Consider the following 22,700-nt stretch of genomic DNA (forward strand, 5'->3'; position numbering starts at 1 on the left):
CCGAATAGGATTCCTCGCAAGAAAAGTGAAAAGTTGACAGCTATGTTAAAAAGGGGGGGTTGTCTTATACACAGAAAAATCCGGTATATATAAGAGAGACTATATTTTATGGTGTATATCAGGGGTCAGCAACCTTTTTCAGCCATGGGCTGGTCCACCGTCCCTCAGACCATGTGGTGGGCCGGACTATGCACTTTCTCCATATGTTTAAAAACTACAGCTGCAATGTTTAGTCAATTAACCTGTTAGATTAAACAACTGGCAAAGCATGCATTCTAACCCCAAAGGGATCCTGACCTGAAATAATCAGCAATGTTTTACAATTATTATTAACAGGCATACGTCTAAAAACAACAGGTAAAGAGTATGTTATATGAGAGACGATCGAAAAGGTGTCTTCTAAGATTATACCTGCGGTGACATATGCTTTAATCATCCAGAAGCAAAATATGCTTCTTCTTGCAACAGTAATGGCAAAGCTACACCCTTTCCTCCTTTATGTACAAATTAAATGATAAGTGTAGATCATTTATGGTAACAGCCTTAGGGCTTGCCCAGGTGGCTATAATTTTGGCCTGTGAGTACGCTGAAATGATATGGGGCATTTGATTCGTATAGACTGGACATATAGGGCCATGCCACTGGTATCCTGGCAACTTATGGGGAAAGGTATCTGCTTTGGGGGGAGGGGGCAGCTCTCATGCTCCCAGTTGGACTCTACTGTGATGACGTCATTACCTACACAATCCTATGAATGCTTACTTAGAAGTCCCACTGAGTTCAATGGGGCTCTCTGTCCCATGCAAGTGGGCAGAAGATTTTAGCCTCAAGGTCTTTGTTGCCATCTTGACCTGAGAATTGCCACAGTAGCTTTTCCACTAACGACAATTAAACTCACTGTGCCTGTGAAGAACTTATAATTTCATTGTATCATGTTGAACATTACTGTGAACTGAAGCAGCTCTTGCGAAACCTGATAGATATCCAGAATTCAGGTCTTCAGATCCATTTTCGCCAAGGGACGGTGAAGGGGTGCCTGCCTGTCTGCAACCACCATCACGCATGACCATGTTTTGAAGCCCACCTTGCGACCGTTCCCTCTAGCATAACTCTGCACGTCCAGTTGTGAACTATCAGAAGCACTTTTTGCGTATTTGCACTGAGCTAGGACACTACCATTATTGGCAGAGTTGTGCCACGAGTATACTATTTGTTCATAGTTTCTCCAGGCTTTGATATGCACACTGCATTTTAGTATGTTTTATTGAGTAAATTGTTTCCTATATCTGCAAGCCACTTTGGTGTTTCTGTTTTTGTTGTATCTATTGTTATAACACCCGATACTTTTTTTGAGAATAATTAAACAACGTTTAGAATACTTGGCGCTTCTTATCCACAAACTCATCCAACTTCCAAATGAATAAGTTTAAGTTCTGAAATTAAGAAGACCTGTCAGAACGGGTGGGCGGGGGGATTATTCTACATACACTAATTTAAGAACAAACAAAATGAATGGCCTTACCGAAACAGAGAGCACAACGTGAGACGGAGTTCAAGTTCTCATCCTCCTTGGTTTCCCAAACAAATAACTGAAATCGCAGAGTATCATCTGCCTAAATAAATGCAATAAAAAAAATAAAAATAAAAATTACATTTAAACAAAAGGAAATGCATGAAAAATGTAGGGTAGAATCCATTGGCTCCCTTTCATTCACAGAAGGGTTTTTCTTCCGTAGATGCTTCTAGAAATGGAAGGAGGAAGCTGATTTTCATCCATTCTTCCTCTTCCCATCTCTACCCATTGATAATCCACTCCAGAAGGTTGAGGGGCCCTTCAGAACAGTATGGAAGGTAGGATGAGAGGCTGGGAAGGTTTGAGGTCAACCAAAATTGACAACCTTCCTCTCATCAATTAGCAGATGATCAGATGTCTCTGTTCATCACTAGGTATGACCCATGGTTTCTATAAACAGCGCTTTCTCGGTGTTGGCACCCTGGTTGTGGAACTCCATTCCTAGGCAAGTTCATTTGTCCTCCACATTGATAATTTTCAGGTTCCAAGACATATTTATTCACCCATTCTTGGGGACATAAAATATGTCAGAGGCTGATATGGTGAGCTGGCTGTGTTAAATTAGGTTTCTTATTGTAGATTGGTAGTTTTTAGACATTTTAATTTGAAATTTTATGGTGTTTGTATTGTAATCCTGCTGGGATCCTATGAGAGAAAGGGCAACACAGAAATAACAACTACTACTACAACATTGCTGTTGGAGGATAAGAAAACCATATTTATGCAGAGAATAACTGGAAGGTAAATTAAGAACTCATCATGTATTGCTCACACTGATAAAATAGAAGAGAGATGTCTCAACTTATGTAACTTGTCTTTCCATATCGTACTCCAACAATCGTACTCTCTTCAGAATTGGCTGGACATCTTTTAGGAGGTTTTGCTATTTCAAATCTGAATTATTATTTCCTCGCTGCTCTTTCTCGAGTTTACAGCTTGAAAAACTGAGAAGATTAAAAAGTTGGCAACCATTCAGAGGAAAATCTGAGACTCTGTAGAAGTCGTTAAATTGTTGGAATGGGAGTCAAGCATATGCTTTCACTCTCATGAATACATGCTACGGCAATTAAAAGAAATAGACAATACCGGAATAAACTATTGCTATATTCTGCCAGCCCTAACTTCCACAGGGGTTATGACTGAGGTTCTGTTTACAAACAGTGCTATGCAGACTGAGGTGGAAGAAAGCCAAATCAGATACTGGAAGAACAGATTTCTAGGAGTGAAGGTGCAGAGTGAGTTAATGGAAGTATAAATGCAATGTTTCCATAGAGATTAATTATGCTTTCATCATTATATGACTATGTTGAATCCATTCATACTGCCCAGATTTTGCTTCAGTGTGCTGTTTTTCTGGTGCAAACACAAATACAGTGGAACCCCGGGTTACGCACGCGATCCGTTCCGGGTCGCCGTGCGTAACACGGGCGTGCGTATCCCGAATGCACGGGAAAAACCCCAAAAACCCAGAAGTAGCACGATTTGAGCGCTCCAGAAATGTTTCCGGGTTGTGGGCATTCTTAACCCGAAGGTACGCAACACGGAGCATGCACAACCCGGGGTATGACTGTACTCAGTTGGCAATGAATTAAGCTCTAAGTCCTGCAAATTACCATTCACTCCAAAAAATGTAGATGAACTTCCACGTGTCACAAACCAAGATTACAAGCACTTAGAAACACTTAGAAACTGTGGAGTTGGAAGAGGCCCCCGAGAGTCATCTAGTCCAACCCCTTCTAATGCAGGAATCCTGCCCAAAGCCGTCCCTGGGTGGGTTTGAATCACCAACTTTCTGGTCAACAGCCAGACACACCAACCCATTGTGCCACCTCTGAAGTCCACTTGTCTGAACACGTTGCTGCTGTTTGGCTATTCTGGTGATGTCTAAAGCAACGTTTTTCTTAAGAGATACAAAAGAGCTTCTTGATCCACCCTCAAAAGCTGCTCAACATTACCCCAGAACAATTCTGTAGGACACTTCAGAATCTTGCTATATGTTTGTTAGGGAGCAAGCAACACAGAAACTAGAGCTGAAACTGAAATTCAAAATTTAACCAATGTCTGATTTCACAATTTGGATTTGTCACTGAAATCAGACCACAAAATGTTGACATTCTGATTCAGAATTAAAATTTGAATTCCGCCAGTCTGATTTCCATCTGCTAGTCAAGAAGATGCTTGGTTAAAAAAAAAAAAATAGTGCAAAATTTACTAAATGCTGTTGTAAATTAGCTGTCAGATTCTCCTGCAACTGATGTAATTGAATCCTGGTCTTTACAAACATCAGATGTGATCAGGTTTCTGCTTCTGAGATGCTTGTAGACTGTGCATTTAGATGCTCCCATTTAAATGCTTCTTGGGTGCTTTAAAACAAAAACAAAAACCTACCCCTGCAAGTAGAAAGCTAGATATTAAACAGATGTATTCTAGCCTGGCCTTCTCCCTGACATGCTTGCTCTCAGTACAGGGATGTTTTATAGTTCAGAAGAACCAAGCCAGAGAAGCACCGGACAGGAGCCTATTTAAGTAGCAAGACCCATTCACTCAGAATGCATTTGCTGACTGGTCGTTAATGATTATCATAATGCCAAAAGAGTTTCCGATTGCAGCCCGCTTACCGAAAAGGCTTGTCTCACATTAGGCACTTCCCTGAGGGCAATGACCACAGGTGTGATATCTAGGGCGCTGAATTCCAATACGGCTGTATTGATGGAGGTGGCATCCTGAGAAGGTCCAGCGGTGAGGAATACCGCAACGTTCCTCATGAGGGCACCTTGACGATGACGCTTAAAGGCATTCCTGGCCACAAACCTCATGGCCCTTCCGATATTCCGCCTGCCGGAGGACTTCTCCAGTGGAATTTTCTGAACTGCCTCCATCAGAAGCTCCTGCCTCTGGAAGTCAGAAAACCGGATGAGGTACTTCGTATTGGTGTTATAGGACAGAACCGACACCCGTGCGCCAGTCGGGCAGTTGCTCCTGCTAATCTCGATACCCTTCAGCAAAGACGTCATGATGTCTTTCATCCTGTCAAAGGATTCCGGGGTAACATCTCCAGACATATCAAGGGCAAACGCTACTTCGGTTGGGTATACTGGACACTTGTTCATACCTTGCAATTGTGGAGGAGAAGAAAAAAGTCAGAGGATTTTCAGGGGGGGGGGGGGAATATACCTTTTCCTATATGTCTGTAACGAAACAGATCTAAGTTAAGGGATTTTCAGAAACCCACGGTGTTTTATGAGTTAATGGGCACCCCAGTTTGAGTGGCAGGTATCTCATGGGAGGCGGGACATTACGCTCTTTAAAAGGAAGGAACAGCCGTTAGAGAGGGGTGTGTGGTGACTGGAAGAAGGAGGGCGTGGGGCCAGGATAGTGGTGGGTAGGTTAGGATAGGTTAGGATACATTGAAAATGTGTATATGATGCTGAAAGAAAGAGTTTACACTGTTATGAAAATAAGCTTTTAAACCATTACTGAAACCGTTATGTTCTGAAAGAAATAAAGACTTCTTATTGTTGAGCTAAGAAAATATCGTCGTTCATTTGGTCCAGCGAGCTAGGTATGCTCATGAGGAAGTGAACTCAGGGAAAGGACAAAACTGACCTGCAGGGTGATAGTTTGTGTCTTGGAGTTCCCTCAGGAGGGGCTAGTGGGCGGAAAACCCTGGTATTGCCACAGAGTTGCTAAGAGGGCTTAGCTAACTGATATAGTGAGGGATCTAATTAAAGAGAGACCCCGAACTGTAGGCAAAGAAGAGTTTAACCCCTGAAGCCCAGAGCGGAGGATATAACCGGCCACGGCCGCTGGACAGGAAAACTCCCATTACTAAGAGGTTCCCAGATTATAAATAAAAGGGGAGTGACATAACAGACGGACCTCAGAGGGACAGGTGGGGTGGATTGAAATTTGACCCAGAACACCTGATTAGAAATTCACTTAGTAACAAGGGGAAAGTGTGAAGGGGAGGTTCGTCGGAATGTCCAAACAGAATCTGTTCAAAGCTACTTACCTATACAGCAAGCTGGATGGGATGAAAGAAAGTTGGTTTAGTGTCAGTGTCTCTTGGTTTTGTTCATTTACATACAGCATATCCAATAACAACCCTCAAAAGCACACGGGACAGAACTTGTGTTGAGCGTTTCGCTTGTTGCGACATTCAATGAAAAATTCACTTTTGTCTTTGGATAGAGCAAAGTACCAGGAATAGAAAGGATGCAGCCATAGCATGTCTTATTTAAGCCGTGGAATTGTGAGTTCAGATTTTAGCCCAGCCATGAAATCGTTGGCTTGGTTTTCACATAACACTAAGCCATGTTTTCTTTACGAGTTCAACACAAGCTGTTCCTTAGATGATCAGTTAAATCCTGGCTTGTTTCTCTAAACTATGTTTTGTTTCCCAGCAGCTCTTGCCTCATGCCTTTGTAGGTCGGTAAGCATATGGGGTGGGGGTGGCCAAGCAAGCCATGGTTAAGGAAAGGTGCTGGGTTCACACATATTGCCAAACCATAGTTAACACAAGCAACTATGGCTTCCGATTATGGTTTGTTGGCAGTAAACAAACCACAGTTAAGCCGCTGAAGAGGGTTTGGACAATCAGCCAAAACATGCTTTAACATATCATGGCTCATTGTTGTGTGAACGAGGCCGTTGAGTAGCTACGAAACCTTGTAATTTTAGGCTTATTTATAAAATAATACCTCACTATAGCCATTGTGAGGATTAAAGACCATCTGCAAGCTGAAGATTTCAGGAGAACATGACCGATTTGAGACAGGTCCTAACTTGAATGGTACTAGTAAATAAAGTCAATTTAGATGCAAAAAAATATAATGCATGTATTTGTAAAGGTTTAATAATTTATCGTTTTCTATTTTTGTATATTGGGACAGTTTCTACGCAAAAATGGCAGGTGTATGTTCAAAGGATTGACAAAATTAGAATATGTGAGAGGGAGGGAGGGAGGGAGGGAGGGAGGGAGGGAGAGAGAGAGAGAGAACTTTTAACCAGTGGGGTGATATTGTAAAATATAGATCAACACATTCCAGTGCTGTGTTTCCGCTGTCCTCCATTTATGCTCCTAACCAAGGGCAGATGCAGAAGAGAGACAGGATTCTTCCACCTTTAACAGCAGCATTCATGAAAAAGTTAAATCTGCTGAGATACCTCTTCCAGACAACTATTGAAGGTGCAATAATTCTGTCTTCTTTTGGACACCACAGCTTTTGAAAGTAAGCTCCTTTGACAGAACTTGAAATCCCCCAAAGGATGGAGAATCAAACCTATTTAGTGCACACAACCTGCGTCAAATTACAACTATCAGATTGGCAAGGCCCTCTGCTAGTCTTTACTACTAAGAGAAGGTCATTACTTACGGCAGTTTCCTCTGGTGAAGTTAACAAGTTCACAAGGCTGTAGATAAAGGGGGGAAACCAATGTGATCAACGGTGCAATCCTAGGCATGCCTAAATCACAGCGAGTTCAATGGAACTTACTCCCAGGTGAGTATGCATAAGGCTGCAGCCCATTCTAAAATATAGCTCTCAATTTTAACAGCTACAGCAAATTTTTGCTGTCAAAGAAATGTCAGTTGCCATGTGGGCATCGGAAGGCTGCGTACAACAATCCTAAGAAAGCATGCAAAAATTAAATAAAATGCAATTAAATTAACCTAATACAATAAATAACCACCAAGCTGTCAAAAAATGAAGCTCTACAGTGGCAGACATTAGTTGGAACTGTACCAGGTTCCATGTTTCAGCCCAGATTTCCCACTTCTCCCATCCAATGACTCCTTGACTGATCATTTGTTGCCCTTTCCTTTAGGAAGGAAGAATTTTGAAGCTCGGCAGTTAAGAACACAATTATATGTATATTTTCATTTACTAGTTGATAAGTTTCTGATGCATCAGAAGTGAGGAAGTAGCTTATCGCATACCGTCATTCCTCGTTCGCCTTTTTGTCCTTTGTGGCCCTGAAAAAAGTAGAGTTTAGAGTTTGGATTTGATATCCTGCTTTATCACTACCCAAAGGAGTCTCAAAGCGGCTAACATTCTCCTTTCCCTTCCTCCCCCACAACAAACACTCTGTGAGGTGAGTGGGGCTGAGAGACTTCAAAGAAGTGTAACTAGCCCATGGTCACCCAGCAGCTGCATGTGGAGGAGCGGAGACGCGAACCCGGTTCCCCAGATTACGAGTCTACTGCTCTTAACCACTACACCACACTGGCTCTAATGAAAAAAGTATGTACACATTTAGGAAATCAAATCACCCTCTTCCCCCATTTCTGTGTACACTCATACATAAATACATACACACATGCTGATGAACACACCCTGATATGGTGTGTGTGGGGGGGGAGTTTCATATATTTTCCCAGTTTGCATCAGTCGGTAGAGCCTGAGACTTATAGTCATGGGTTCGAGTCTCACGTTGGATGAAAAGGTTCCTGCACTGCACAGACCAGATGATCCTCGCTGTCCCTTCCAACTCTACAATTCTATAATTTTATATCATGCTAAGCCAAACCACAAACAAACAAACAAACAAACATGTGGGTTCTCAAGCAGAAGATGGCAGCTGTTTTTCTCTGCTTAGTCTTACACCCAAAGTAGGGATGGGTGAATATGTCGGTTTCAGTTTCTCATTTCCCCAATCTTAAATTGTGTTCTCCACATTTTCAAATCAGTTTACAATTGCTATTTTTTTAAAGCCTTCATGAAGATTCATCAGTGTTTTTGTGTGATTTCTCCTAATAGATGTATTTTGCTTAATATACACATCTTTGCATGCAATTTCCCTTTAGTATAATTTCTGTATGTTATTTTCACTAATATATGCCTTTATGGGCACAACTTGAAGCGGTTAAAAAGCGGTTAAAATGTCTGTGGAAAGCTGGGTGGATGGCAGCCCGTATTGGAAAAGTTTGTTTTGGGGAGAATTTCCAAAAAAATAGCTTTTAAAAAAGTTTTTAAAAACCCCAACTTTCCCTGCCCTTCCCCCGAAAAAAGCTCAACAAAATACTCAACCACTTTTGTGTCCGGATCTTCACTTCTTGAAATACAACAAGCCTAGTTTTTGAACACATTACTTGGCTGAAGAAAGTAGGGAGACATGTAAATTTCAATGGGTGACTGTGTTTGATCTCACGTATTGCTTTGGAAAAGTGAAGATAGGCAAATTTGCCTTTAAGATGGAAACCAAAGCAATTTTTCCCCTCAACCCTAGTAAAAAAACAATTCTTGGCTTATCTGGCTCCAGCCAAGGTTGATTCTATAATTCTTACGGTTTGTCAGGGGCAGAGACATAATACAAAATTAAGCTGTGACTTGGCTCGCCACCTAAGAAGGAGCAAAGTTCTCTCTCTGGGAATCCATGCTTCCTAAGTCATGTTTTGGCTAAGCGTTACATGCAAACTGGGTCATATTCCCTAACCAATCACGATTCTCCAACAGGACAGTTTGCAATGCTTCCTTCAGCTTTCAATGCTGGTATTCCTTCACAGAGCACAGATGCAGGGAATACTTAGTATATTTTTCCACACATCGTAATTCTGTAAGGTAAAATGCCTTACCCCTCAGGTAGAATGATACAGTCCATGGGAGAGAATGTTCAGTTCAGAATAAATTGATTTCTGTGTATATCCACAGTTTGCTGTTGCTATCAATATTCTAGATTGAACTCAAAATCATTCCTTACCCCACCCCAGATTCTTTCACACATATGTGGAGCAACTTTGAAAAGGAAAGCATGATTTGAATTCAACACTAAGCTGCTTCTATACTGTGCTCTTGATTTTGCAGATGAAACTAATAGCCATATGTTTGTTTATATCCGGGAAAATATAATTTGATAATGTACTTCCACAGTTCAATATTAATCTGTATTTTTGGAATATGATACATGAAGAAACTCAAAAGTTGATCAAAATATCATACAGTAAAAAGGCAGAGTTGTATTTACTGGGTTTAGTAAACAATGAAATCCCAAGAGATAGAATAAGTATTTTTCTCTATGTGACAACTGCTGCAAGAACGCTAGTTGCGAAATATTGGAAAGGAGATCAATTACCATCAAAAGGAGAGTGGATTAGTAAAATAACAGAATATCTGGAACTTGCGAAGCTGACGAATATTATTAGAGGTACATCAAAAGATATAGTTAAAAACCAGTGGAAATACTTCAACGACTATTTGAATAAACAAGAAATGAATGGAAGATATTGGTTGTGTCTAGAATGAGGAGATGAATTAAGATCAGTAAAGTATAGAGTGCAACATTTGTACAACTCGAGATATAATATAAAAAAGACAGATATAACAAGAGATTTATTAATGATCAGGAAACGTTGTTAAAGCAGCGGAAGTACTTGTTGGAATTTAATTAAGTATCTTAAGTGGAAACCCTCTGATCTCTGAGGGTTCTGTTTTTCTCATTTTTTTTCTTTTATTTTTTCTTCTTATCATCCTTTCTTTGTCTTTTACTTTCTTTTTCTTTCCTTTATCTTTTGTCCTACTTTTTTTCTTTCTTTCTTTTTCTTTTTTCTTTTGTTGGAAATGTAAGCTGTAAATTTGTATATGTATATATTCATGTGTATATGTGATATATGTATGAATATTTTTAAAGAATTAAATAAAAAAATTTAAAAAATAATATTAATCTGTATTTCTTTTACCATTCTTCCAGGTTCTCCCCAGCGCCCTGGATCACCAACTGCTCCTGGTGTTCCACCAAGGCCCTTTAAAAAAATGCAAAGGCTCCATTAAAATAACACAACTTGTTTCAGTCTTCATAAGTGAAAGCAAAAGGTTTGGAGGTTTTTTGGGTTGGCTGAAAATTCCATTTTTTGAAAGTTTCATTTTTTAGGTCCCTTCCAAACTCTTGGAGAATTTCAGCTCCCTTGAAATGAAATTTCAGGTACCAGTGAAATGCCTTTTCTCTCTCTCTCTCTCTCTCTCCCCCTCTCCCCCCCCCCCCCCAGTTCTCTATCTGTGAATAAAGTAAGGCAGCTGTGGATTAAATATTATTTCACATTATTTTAATATTGCTAAATATAGCAAATGAGCTTCTTCTTTCTCAAGCATCGTTCAAAACTCCCATTGTTCTAGGCGCGTTTTGCAACAGGGAATTTCATAAAGGTAAAGGGTCCCCTGACCATTAGGTCCAGTCGCGGATGACTCTGGGGTTGCGGCACTCATCTTGCTTTACTGGCCGAGGGAGCTTCTGGGTCATGTGGCCAGCATGACTAAGCCGCTTCTGGTGAACCAGAGCAGTGCACGGAAACGCTGTTTACCTTCCCGCCGGAGCGGTACCTATTTATCTACTTGCACTTTGATGTGCTTTCAAACTGCTAGGTGGGCAGGAGCAGGGACCGAGCAACGGCAGCTCAACCTGTTCCATGGATTGGTGTGGGGATTCTGTGCTTTTTTCACGGCGCCATTTTTTTTTCTCACCATAGGGACCGACTTCCATCCTGGAAGTGCGCCAGAAATAGCGTTCCTCACCCACAGGAACGCCCGTACGCGTGTGTACACGCTATTTCTGGCGCACTTCCTGGACGAAGGAGCGCCTGTGCGCATACACACACACTATTTCGGGCGCTCTTCCAACCGGAAGAGCGCCGGAAATAACTTGAGCGCACGCATGGCCACACACGCTCCGGCCCACTGTGAGGTCTGCCGGGGAGTGGACCGGACCAGCCTCAAAAAACATTGCCGACCTCTGCAATAGACTGTCGCAAATTGCGGTGACTGGATTCTAGCCATAGTAATAATAATAATAATAATTTATTATTTGTACCCCGCCCATCTGGCTGGGTCTCCCCAGCCACTCTGGGCGGCTTCTGAAAGCAACCATGCTCATAGGCATCTGAAAGAAACCATCAGGAGTTTTAAGAACCGTTATAAAGAGAACTCTCCTTTCTCACATATCAAACCGCTTAGGATCGTTTATCATCCTCACCCGTTGTCCTCTAATTCCTTTGGCGCCTTTATCTCCAGGAATGCCTGGATCTCCATCTTCTCCCTAGAAAGGAATCAGAAGTAGAGTTTTGCAGCTAAGAGCCAAGCTGAATATTGCTCCTGTTTGGATTGCTTATCCTTTCCTTGCACAAAAATAAATTTAATTTGGATCAAAGCCATTGTGTGTGGCGTGCCTTTGTCCTTCTATGGCAGACCTAGTCCAACGGGTTCGTTTCATTTATTGCCCATAGCCTCGTTTTCCTTCCTGAGGGAAACCCAAAGCAGCTAACAGAGAATGGAAAAAACCTTATTGATACTGAATATGTTAATTATGCTGGTATTTTGTTCTAATTATGAGAATAATCAATATAACAAAACATAGCATCTATCGCAATACAGTGGAACCTCTATCTACCACCGTCTCTTCTTACGGTTGTTCCAAGTTGTGACCGCCGCAAACCCAGAAGTAACAGGTGGGTTTGCCGCCGTTCGCACATGTGCAAGAACGGCGGTCACTGTTCGCACATGAGCAGAAACGGGCAATCGCCGCCCACGTCTGCACACAACGGCGCCTCTCCCAGCGACCCATTTCGACCTCTGGAACGGATTATGGTCGTAAATAGAAGTTCCACTGTATTCCAAAGCAACCTTCATGTCTAAACAATAATCCATTCAATTGTATTAAATACATAAGGATTAATTCAACAGCAAGGGTCCTCTTTCTGGCCAGGATGTCACCACCCCAAATCTAGCTTAATGTGTGCAAAGATCAGAGCTGCTTCTTCGCTAGAAAGTTTTATACCAGTGGGGAGTACATTGTCCTGCTGCTGTCCCAAAGCTGCTATAGGCTGCAGAGGAGAATGGGGGTATGTGTTTAGCCACGTTGTGGCTTCCGAACTGGACCAGAGCTGTGGTGCAAGGTCAAAGTGTTAGGACTCCCCACCTCACCCTGAACCATGGCCCCAATCCACACATCTAGTTAAAGACTATGAAATTAAGGGGTGTACCAATCTAAAGGTAAAGGACCACTGGACAGTTAAGTCCAGTCAAAGGCAAATATGGGGTTGCGGGGCTACAGAACACCGTGACAGAAACCAGAGCACATGGAAATGCCATTTACCTTCCCGCCACAGGGGTACCTACTTATCTACTTGCGCTGGTGTGCTTTCAAACTGCTAGGTTGGCAGGAGCTAGGACACAGCAACGGGAGCTCACTCCGTCGCAGGGATTTGAACCGCCGACCTTCTGATTGGCAAGCTCAAGAGGCTCAGTGGTTTAGACCACAGCGCCACCCGCATCAAAACAACCCATACAGGAAACATAAATGAGTCACTTTAGGAGTATATGCAATACCTGCAGTCCAGGGTTTCCAGGAAATCCAGGCTGCCCCTGGAATTTAAGAAACAGAAACAAAACTTTGATCTCATGTGACTTCCTTGCTGGCTGTTTCACAACCTTTTCTTTGCTGTTGCTTTAAAAAGAATAGAAAACATGTCTCTCTCTCTCTATATATATATAGATTAAACACATTTGCAATTTGGTATCTATATTGGAGTGTGTGTTGTATTGATTTACATATGCAACGATTTTAACTATAAATGCAAATGCAATTATATATGTTATATAAGTTTTACTCAAGGCTAGCCCATCGAAATGAATGGGCCATACATAGTCATGTTCATTCATTTCAATGGGTATACTGTGGGAATGCTTAGGAATGTGGATGAGGATATATTGATTAAGATATCCTATCCCAGCTTGTGTTAACCAGCTCCAAACTTTGCAAAGTTGCATTCCCTTTCTAAAGCACAGCAGAAATGGTTGCACAGGCTTGCTAAAGCCTCAGAATAACATATATATTCCAGGTATATTCCCCTTCTTCCCTCTTAAAAGTAAAGGCACAACACAGTGCTTCTTTAAAAGTATAAAAAGAGTTTACTCACAGTTTTCATCCTGAGTTACAGTACAGTCTCAGAAGGCAGGCTAGCTTAGATAAATGTATTTACATGTATTTACCTCCCATAAGGGAGCAGGCTTCACCTGGCCTCTCTTGGCTGGAAGCCATGAGAACATCCTGTCCTAAGGTGTTCTTCCTTGAAGAGACGAATCCAAAAGAGCGAGGTGGCATCTGGTCTCAAGAGTTTTGTATACAGGTGAGACCACACCCACCTCTAGTTACACAGGAAGTTATCTCAGTCCAGGTAAACAGGAAGCTTTGGCTGGAGGACTGAGATACCCTTCATGTCCACTCTAGCAATGGCATGTTTTGACTGCTCTGTGTTTACATCCCACATATACTCTGAGTAAAGCCAAGTTGTCATCAAATGTGTCTGGTGTCATATCCCAGGCAGCTTTTCTTACATCTCATGGCCAAACCAACAGTAACTGAGTTATCTGCTTCATTAGAAAAGTTAACCATCAGCTTGAGAAACCTGATCTGCTGGTACTGTATAGTGGGCAAGGCTCCTCTCTTCCTCCGTATGATCCTAATCATATGAAGGATAATGTCTGAATAGGGTGGAGCACATGAAAATGTCACAGGCAATGACATTACACCAGTCGCCCAGGTGAGTTACTCTGGCATCAAAGGAGAGGTAGAATAATGCAGTAATGGAGGTGCAGATTAGTGCACTGTCAAAATCATTAATGCAGCACAGTGGTGAAGTGTAGAGGGGATTGCAGGGAGGTTGCCCTGGGCACAAAATTTGTTAGGGGCGTGCAATTTCAGCACCCGGTGCTGCCTCAATACAGCTAAGTGCTTCCAACACTGGGCTCTGTTGAAAACAGCTTCTCCATGCAAAGCAGGAAATGACCTCGCCAGACAACGGAACAATTCTTCTTATCTCTACGACTGCGATCTCCTGCGTAACGCAGATGCTTTAGGCAGTTGAATGCACATGCGTATGCTGTCTGTTTCCTTCCTTCCCTCCCTCCCACCCAGCCCCGGGCACTGGCAACCCACGCTACACCACTGATGCACCATCAGGAAGCAAGTGAAAGAAAGAGCAGGAGAGCGAATCCTGAGCTAGTCACAATAAAGCCGGTAGGATCCATTTGGCCTGCCAAAGCATCCTTCCACATTCCACCAGAAGGACTAACTTTCCATGAAATTAGTCCTTATACATCTCCCTCTGTAGTTTTTGGACGACCGTCAGACTGCAGAATACTATACTTGATATAGGAAAGATTGCCGTGCTTCTTTCCCAATCACAACTATTTATCATGCATTGGAAGTGTTGAGTGTTGCATTCCATTCCACTGTTTGTTTTGGACACTAGAAAAAATCGGCAGGCAAATATCCAGATCTCCAGGTAATGCAACAAAACAAACATTTATACTGGCTTTTAATGTTGGTTTCGAATGGAATCTATTTTGTTATATGATTCAGCAACATGGGTCCCTTGTCAATTATGGAATGGGTTGTGCTTGTGGCGTTGCGCTGTCCACAATCAACAGTGGAACGTTACCAAGGTGCTCTGCCTCACTCTCATCTGAAGGAGGCCTCTTGGCACTTTGTCTCATAAAGCTTCACTCCACATGTGACTACGCAAAGCCAGGACCTGAGCCAGAATGACAAAGGAAGCACTACGAATTGGCTGCCCTCTCTTCTGGGGATGGGGCGATTTAGGGCTCTGCGAGTGGTGTGCACGCATTGGGCCCTGAACGCTGTCTCAAAGCCCAGAAAGCGAGGCGTTGGGCTTTGGGAAAGAGGCATGAGGCTCTGGTAGGGTTCCAGAGTCCTCCCACCTCTTTCGCAAAGCCTAGTTAGCACATTCCCAGCTTTGGGAAGGAGGTGGGAGGGCTCCAGGATTTTGGCCTCTCACAAGGCACCAGATCCACCACTGAGCTGGCCTTACCAAAGCATAACAACTTGGATGTAAGCGTTGCTTTGTTCTGCTCCTGACCCTTTTTGCATGCAGTCACCACAAGCACGCTTCTCTGATCCCCACCAGTAAATTAATAAGCATCCCTGCATTAACAAAGATTAGGATTCCCACACCCAAGCAGGCAAACAGACCCAAGATTTTGGAAACTGCTCGCAGTGGTGACATACATGCAGGGGCGTAGCAAGGTGGGGGTGGTTTGCCCCATGTTCCATAATGGAGGGGGTGACAAATTATCAAGGAACAATTACTGCCTTACTAGGGCGGTTCATAAAAAACTTTTTTAAAATGCCTGCTCCAAAGGTCTTATCTTACTATACTAGGGATTATATAGCTATATGTGAAATTTCATGCATATAGGTTAATATCTTGTCCCTCCTCCACCAAAATAGCTGTTTACTTGACTGTTTTCCTATGTCGTGAAGGCTGAAATTTCAGTTCAGTGGAGCACTTACTGTTCCCAACCCTGACCCTGTGGAAAGCCATCTAATTAGACTTTAATTTGATTTTGAGATGTTTTCAGGAGGTAATTTAATTATTGTTTGATTTTATACCAATGTTATGTATCTGGTGTTAGCCACCTTGAGCCCGACTTCGGCCCGGGAGGGCGGGATATAAATAAAAGTTTTTTATTATTATTACTTGTTACTATTCCTTTGTAAGAAAATATGAAATAACATAAAACCATTTTTGTGGGGGGGATTAATGGGGGGTGACAATATATTTTTCGCACCGGGTACCACCTGACCTTCCTACGCCTCTGGGGGGGTGTGTGTGTGTGACAAAAAACAATTTGCCCCCAGGTACCAATTTACCTTGCTACGCCCCTGCATACATCCATGTATGGGTGCAAGTGTGATCAGGGGCACTTTTAACAGACTGGTTGGCAAGCATGGGCTGTGTTTTCAAAAAATGAGAATCCCCAATGTGTGCATTAGTTCAGCCGGTAGAGCACGAGACTCTTAATCTCAGGGTTGTGGGTTTGAGCCTCACATTGGCCAAAAAAAAAAAGAGGGGGGAAACGGTGTAAGAGAATTGGAATAAATATATAATTATTTGAAAGGATGTGATTAATAAAAATTTGAAATTGGAATCAGAAGAGATTTAGGCTACAGTAATCAGAAGTTAAGTTAAGGGAGGTTATAAGAAATTGGAGTTATATAATGTTTATTTCATTAGGATTAAGATTTTAGGTATAAGATGATTTGAATTGTAAGAGTAAGATTAGTTGTGAGAAAGAAGATTTTACAATGTTACAAAGTTACTAAAGAAGATTAGAAATGAACGCAGAAGAGAGGACGTGAGGAAGTCCCAAAATAATGATTTTAAAGAGGATACGGATAGATAAATAAGTGTGTGTAAGTGTGTGTAAGTTTTTGTTTTGTAGTTTTTTTTGTAGTGTGTGTAATTTGTGTATTTTTATTGTTAAAACCCAATAAATTCTTATTAAAAAAAAAAAAAGATTCCTGCGCTGCAGGACCAGGTGACCTTTGTGGCCTCTTCCAAGTCTACAATTCAATGATTCTATGAGTCTATTCAACAGTGCTCAATAAATCCATATGACTATTGGAGGCACAATCCACCAGGAACATCTGCACAAGCCCAACAGCAACTAAAGAAATCTGTGCAAGGGCACTCTCGTTTTCTTTTAATGAGGTTTCCATAAGAGACATCCTAAAAGATTGTACCGCCTGCTGTTAGTGGTTGTCATCAATGCTGGTGATGATCATCATTGTGTTGCTGTATAGCAGGGATGGTGAAGCTGTTGCCCTACAGATGCTACTGGACTCTAACTCGCATTAACCCCAGCCAGTACAGCTAACGTTCAAGGTTCATGGGAGTGTAGTCCAAAAAAATCTGTAGGGCCACAGGTTCCCCACCCCTGCTGAAGAGTGATAGTTGACTGCGACCGAAGCTTCACAGATGGCTCTCACCTTTGCTCCTTTTCTTCCTCGTATACCATAGCCATTGTCACCATCTAGCCCCTGCAAGGAATAGAAAAATCAAAAGAATTTTTTAAAAAAGACTTTCAGGGCCAGCCCTACCATTAGACAGAATGAGTGTAGTTAGAGTCATGAAAGGACAGCAAATTGCTAGGATTGCATTCAGCTAAGTTCTATTCAAATTAGACCGGATGAGACAAATGGAGCTGAGTTAGCTATGTCCATTAACTTCAGTGTGTCTTACTCTGGGTATGACCAGCTCTGGACACAACCCTTAATCACTAAGTTTATTATTATTATTATTGCGTTTTTATTGATAAGCTTGTGGATTTTCTTCCTTTAGTGCCAAAACAACACCACCAGCCTGAGGTACTGTTCAGATAGATTGGAAGGAGAAAACATTTACCGGTCTGCCTCAGGCAGCAAATTATCTTGGGCTTCCCCTGATTGTAAAAATGGGACTCTGAAGTCTCTGCAGGGCTTTGGGACAAAATCCTGATTGCAATAGCAAATGGATGTATCTGAGAAGAAAATATTGGCATCTTAGCATGAAACCCACAAGCTGTACCCCTGGCACATCTTGACTTTTTATATTTCACTCATTCTACAGGACAAGTTGCTTGTTGTGGATTTACTCTTGGGAACCATTGTGCCAGATCCTGCAGCAATTTCTTAAAAAGTGTCCAAATTGGTGCAGTTTGGAATGTTTTGGTCTGCCACCTGGATTCAAGATGGCGGCTCATAGATTTATTTATTTTTTAAGTTCCTCCATCTTGGGAACCAGCGTGCCAAGTTTGCCAATGATATCTCAAGAGGTTTCCAAATGCATAGGGACCAGACAGAAATATGGACAGACACATGACTTTCCAGTAGAGGAAGAAAAAGGATGAAGGAAAATCAAACGGAGCAACAGTTCTTTTTCAGAGGCGGAGAGAAATTCAGTCACAAACATCAAGACTCAGAATCAGAAAGGCAAAACTCACAGTCAAGCCTCTTGGTCCTGGTAGCCCCCGTTGGCCATTTTCTCCAGGATCACCATGTTCTCCCTTTCACACAGTACAAAACAGAGATTAACCATTAACCATTAAATACGGACCAATAGTATAGACCAATTGTATTGCTTTGGTGTCTATAGTCTAGCTCTCAATGAGGCAGTGAACTTAGGACTGTCTGTACTGCCACAGACTGAAAGTAGGGGCTTCCATAATGGATAGCTCCTCCAGACAAAATAATCCCCTTTACATAGAAAACTATGTAAGACATAGCCTTCTCCCTGACAGACTGCTGATTATATGAAACACTGGCTACCATTAGAGTTGATGAAGCTTTGAGTGAAATGTTCAGACATGTGAGAAGGGGCATGTTAGCACCTCATCCTAGTACCCACCTATAGAAAAACTAGGCCTCAAGTTTCGCCATGAGAAAAAGGCTGGGCCAGAGAAGTCTACAGAACTTATTTAGGGTTGCCATATTTCAAGTACAGTGGTACCTCGGGTTAAGAACTTAATTCGTTCCAGAGGTCCATTCTTAACCTGAAACTGTTCTTAACCTGAAGCACCACTTTAGCTAATGGGACCTCCCGCTGTGCCGCCAGAGCACAATTTCGGTTCTTATCCTGAAGCAAAGTTCCTAACCTGAAGCGTTATTTCTGGGTTAGCGGAGTCTGTAACCCAAAGCGTCTGTAACCTGAGGTACCACTGTAGTAAAAATCCAGACACAAAGAGCATATGGGGTGGGGGATCGCCCCAAAAGTTGTTGAGCCTCCTGGTTCTGTTTGCAAAACACCAGACATTTTGCTGATTTTTCAAAATTTCCCCCTGTATACTAATTTCGCTGTTTGGAATCACAGGAAAAACTGGACAGATGGCAACCCTAACTTATTTTAAATGGCAGATGGTACCAAATAATAGGCTACCTGTAAGAGTTATTTTCTTTTATTTTAAAATACCACACACACACACACCCATGTTAGACATGGATGATCACCACCATGAGCTCCACAACTCGGTGAGTCATTTGAAGTAAAGACAGCTGATAGCAACCAACAGCATTTTCATTCCAGAGAAGTTTAGTGAGCTTGAGCAGGGGACCGAACAGGGTGGGAGGCAGGGAGGTAAACAGTAGCCTAGGTGCCACCAATGCCAGGTAGAGCCAACAGAGTGGCAACACACACACACACACACACACACACAATCCTCTTCAGCTGATCTTAGGAGAAGATGGCAGCCCTTTTAAGTATTCTGACCTCCTCCCAAATCATTTAAGGCAGGGGTTGCCAGCCTGGCACCCATGGGCACAAGGGTGCCCACCAATGCCAGCGAGGTGTGAGGGCGACTTTTTTCATTCATTCATTCATCCATCCATTCATCCAGCGTTTATTGGGATAACAGGGAGCCTTCCCATACTGTTCTGTGTTGCTGTTTCTTTTTCTGCCCTGCCATTTTGTGTCATACAATGCCCCTAACAGCCACCATTTTGTGTTATGCCACACATCCCACGGCGGCCATTTTGTAACTGGCGCCCAAGGAATTTTCTCAAAGTTCCGTATGTCCCCACCAGCCCCCAAAAGTTAGCGGCCCCTGATTTAGGCCATTCATCGAGGGGTTAGCTAGTGCTTTGAATTGCAAGACAAATAGGCAGCAGACAGTGAAGTTGATACAAAAGTGGACTCGCATGTTCCAAAGGACCAGCTCCAGATACATTTTGTACCGAGTATAAAAGTACAAAAATATTCACAGCCCTGCTCAATTGCTACATGGGGCTGTTCTTTATACTGGACAAAACGAAGGCTGCGTTTTACTTCAAAAGAAAGGTGTTCAGACACTTTGTTGGAACACAAAAGGTACTGTTGAAATCAGTTCTTACCTTTTGACCTCTAGGTCCTTCTTTCCCCATGGAGCCGGGTGCGCCATCAATTCCTTGACTACCCTCCAATCAGAAACACATATCGAAAGTCACATTAAGAAAACCACAGCAATCATTGGCAGCCAGTTAAATAGCTTTTGTGTTTTCTCTATAATCGCATCCAGGTCTCAGCAGTCCTAAATGATGTCTGTTCAACTACTACGGAAGAAAAGGCAGACATAGAATCATAGAACTGTAGACACATATATACACTAAAGGCATTTATGTCTTTTAAAAGTGTCGGTCCACATCTTATGATAGAATGCAGCTGAGCAGATGAATAGGCAACGTGAGGCCCCAAAGTTGTATTTTGAGGGATTTTACTTGTTCAGAGAAAGTAGCAGTGAGAAAGTCATTTCAGAGGAAAGCTTTGGAGATGCGGGGAGCTGAAATGACTCAGAAGACTGGATGGATAGGGGGAAAGGGAACACTAGGAACAGGGATCTCCATAAATGATCCTAGAAGCAGCTTGCAAATTTAAACATGCATTGGCTGAAATGCACATATAAATCACTGGAAGCCGCCCAGAGTGGCAGGGGCAACCCAGTCAATTTGGGTATTATCATCATCATCATCAATGCACATGAGCAAAATTCAGGCTCAAAAGCACTCTACATAATTTTGCGTAGATCAAAATTAAAAACCCATGATACAGTGCATAAGCAAAGTCAGGACGCTCTACTACAGTTGTAGAGTGTAGACTACAAAACCCGTGACTAGGAACAAAATACTCGTGCACAGAAATATCTGGGGAATGTATAAGAGGCAAGAGGCCTTCGCTTGGGGCCCACACGGTCTCCTCCTCTCCCTGCTGAAATTAGGCTTGCAAGAAGCTTTCTCTTGAAGCCAACAGCAGAATGGGTTGTGGTGTGCGATTGGTTATGTCTGTGGTACCCGCAACAGTTTCTCCATTTTGCAAATGTTCCCATGGACTAAAAAAGCCTGGTGAAGTAAGATATATTATTTTAAGACATACTTGGGGTCCTGGAAAGCCTTGGAGTCCTCGAGGTCCAGGTATTCCTCGTAAACCTGGTGTACCCTGAGGTACAAAGGAGACAAAGAAGTACAATAGGTTTTTGATGCATGTTGACCAGGCCCCAGATGCAGCCTTATTTTAGTGACTCTGGCCTGTTGAATCAACCGCTTCAATACATGATGGCTACTGGAAACAGTGCCTGCCTGTTTCGATTCACAACCTGCAGAGAGTCAGTCACTACGATATGCAGAATTCAGCTTTGAAAAGACATCCCTTTAAGAACTGCGACAGAACACAAATTTATATTACCTGGTTTCCCTGTAGCCCCATCTCCCCAGGAAGACCTGGGTCACCTTCATTTCCTTTTAGGCCCTGTCAAAGAGAAGACAAAAGAACTAAAGGAAACATGCGTTTCTGACCTGCAGCATTCTGTGAGAGTGAATGAAATGAAGTTTGATCTTGCGCACAGTCAACCACAACCTCGACAACAAAACAGCAACAACCTGCCACTTTTGAATACTATATTGTTTAGACAGTATTGTTTTGCAATATGACTTTTTGTTAATTTTTTTGAAGTTTTTATGGACACTCTGGTTGATTTTACTCTTATATGTTGTATCCTTTCTTGGGTTCCATGATCACTGCAGATGGTGACAGCAGTCACGAAATTAAAAGACGCCTGCTTCTTGGGAGAAAAGCAATGACAAACCTAGACAGCATCTTAAAAAGCAGAGACATCACCTTGCCGACAAAGGTCCATATGGTTAAAGCTATGGTTTTCCCAGTAGTGATTGATGTATGGAAGTGAGAGCTGGACCATAAAGAAGGCTGATTGCCGAAGAATTGATGCTTTTGAATTATGGTGCTGGAGGAGACTCTTGGACTGCAAGGAGATCAAACCTATCCATTCTTAAGGAAATCAGCCCTGAGTGCTCACTGGAAGGACAGATCCTGAAGCTGAGGCTCCAATACTTTGGCCACCTCATGAGAAGAGAAGACTCCCTGGAAAAGACCTTGATGTTGGGAAAGATTGAGGGCACAAGGAGAAGGGGATAACAGAGGATAAGATGGTGGGACAGTGTTCTCAAAGCTACCAACATGAGTTTGACCAAACTGCAGGAGGCAGTGGAAGACAGGAGTGCCTGGCGTGCTCTGGCCTATGGGGTCACGAAGAGTCGGACACGACTAAATGACTAAACAACAACAAATGTATCCTGCATTGTTATATTTTGACTAAAGTTGAGAATTATAAACATGTCCATAAATAAGTACTTGTCTCCTCTGTAGAGTTGGTGGTCCCAGTTGACTCATGTGTAGCAGCATTGCTACCACCCATTGCTGCCATTTTAACTTCCCACAGTGTCCTCACCGAAGCATCACTCCTAGGCATTGTGGGAAAACTAAATGGTGGATCCAAACTGCATGGCCTGGAGAGATGAGCCCAGGTGTTAACAAATCTGG

The 22,700-nt window shown here is 42.4% G+C and overlaps 1 protein-coding gene across 1 annotated transcript in view; it reads right to left on the bottom strand.

Moving 5' to 3' along the window:
- The window catches only part of LOC117055955 (collagen alpha-6(VI) chain-like), a 93,043-nt gene that overhangs the window by 8,173 nt on the left and 62,170 nt on the right, over positions 1-22,700 (bottom strand). The window contains exons 24-36 of the mRNA XM_033165923.1: positions 21,549-21,611; positions 21,240-21,302; positions 20,225-20,287; positions 18,343-18,405; positions 17,351-17,401; positions 12,886-12,921; positions 11,534-11,596; positions 10,248-10,310; positions 7,512-7,547; positions 6,949-6,985; positions 5,586-5,597; positions 4,192-4,685; positions 1,523-1,613 (exon numbers count right to left, since the gene is read on the bottom strand). Of these exons, the coding sequence (XP_033021814.1) occupies positions 1,523-1,613; positions 4,192-4,685; positions 5,586-5,597; positions 6,949-6,985; positions 7,512-7,547; positions 10,248-10,310; positions 11,534-11,596; positions 12,886-12,921; positions 17,351-17,401; positions 18,343-18,405; positions 20,225-20,287; positions 21,240-21,302; positions 21,549-21,611 (1,135 nt within the window). The remainder of the gene's footprint in view (positions 1-1,522; positions 1,614-4,191; positions 4,686-5,585; positions 5,598-6,948; positions 6,986-7,511; positions 7,548-10,247; positions 10,311-11,533; positions 11,597-12,885; positions 12,922-17,350; positions 17,402-18,342; positions 18,406-20,224; positions 20,288-21,239; positions 21,303-21,548; positions 21,612-22,700) is intronic.

The sequence above is a fragment of the Lacerta agilis genome, chromosome 12 (assembly GCF_009819535.1).
Source record: "Lacerta agilis isolate rLacAgi1 chromosome 12, rLacAgi1.pri, whole genome shotgun sequence".
Classification (NCBI taxonomy): domain Eukaryota; kingdom Metazoa; phylum Chordata; class Lepidosauria; order Squamata; family Lacertidae; genus Lacerta; species Lacerta agilis.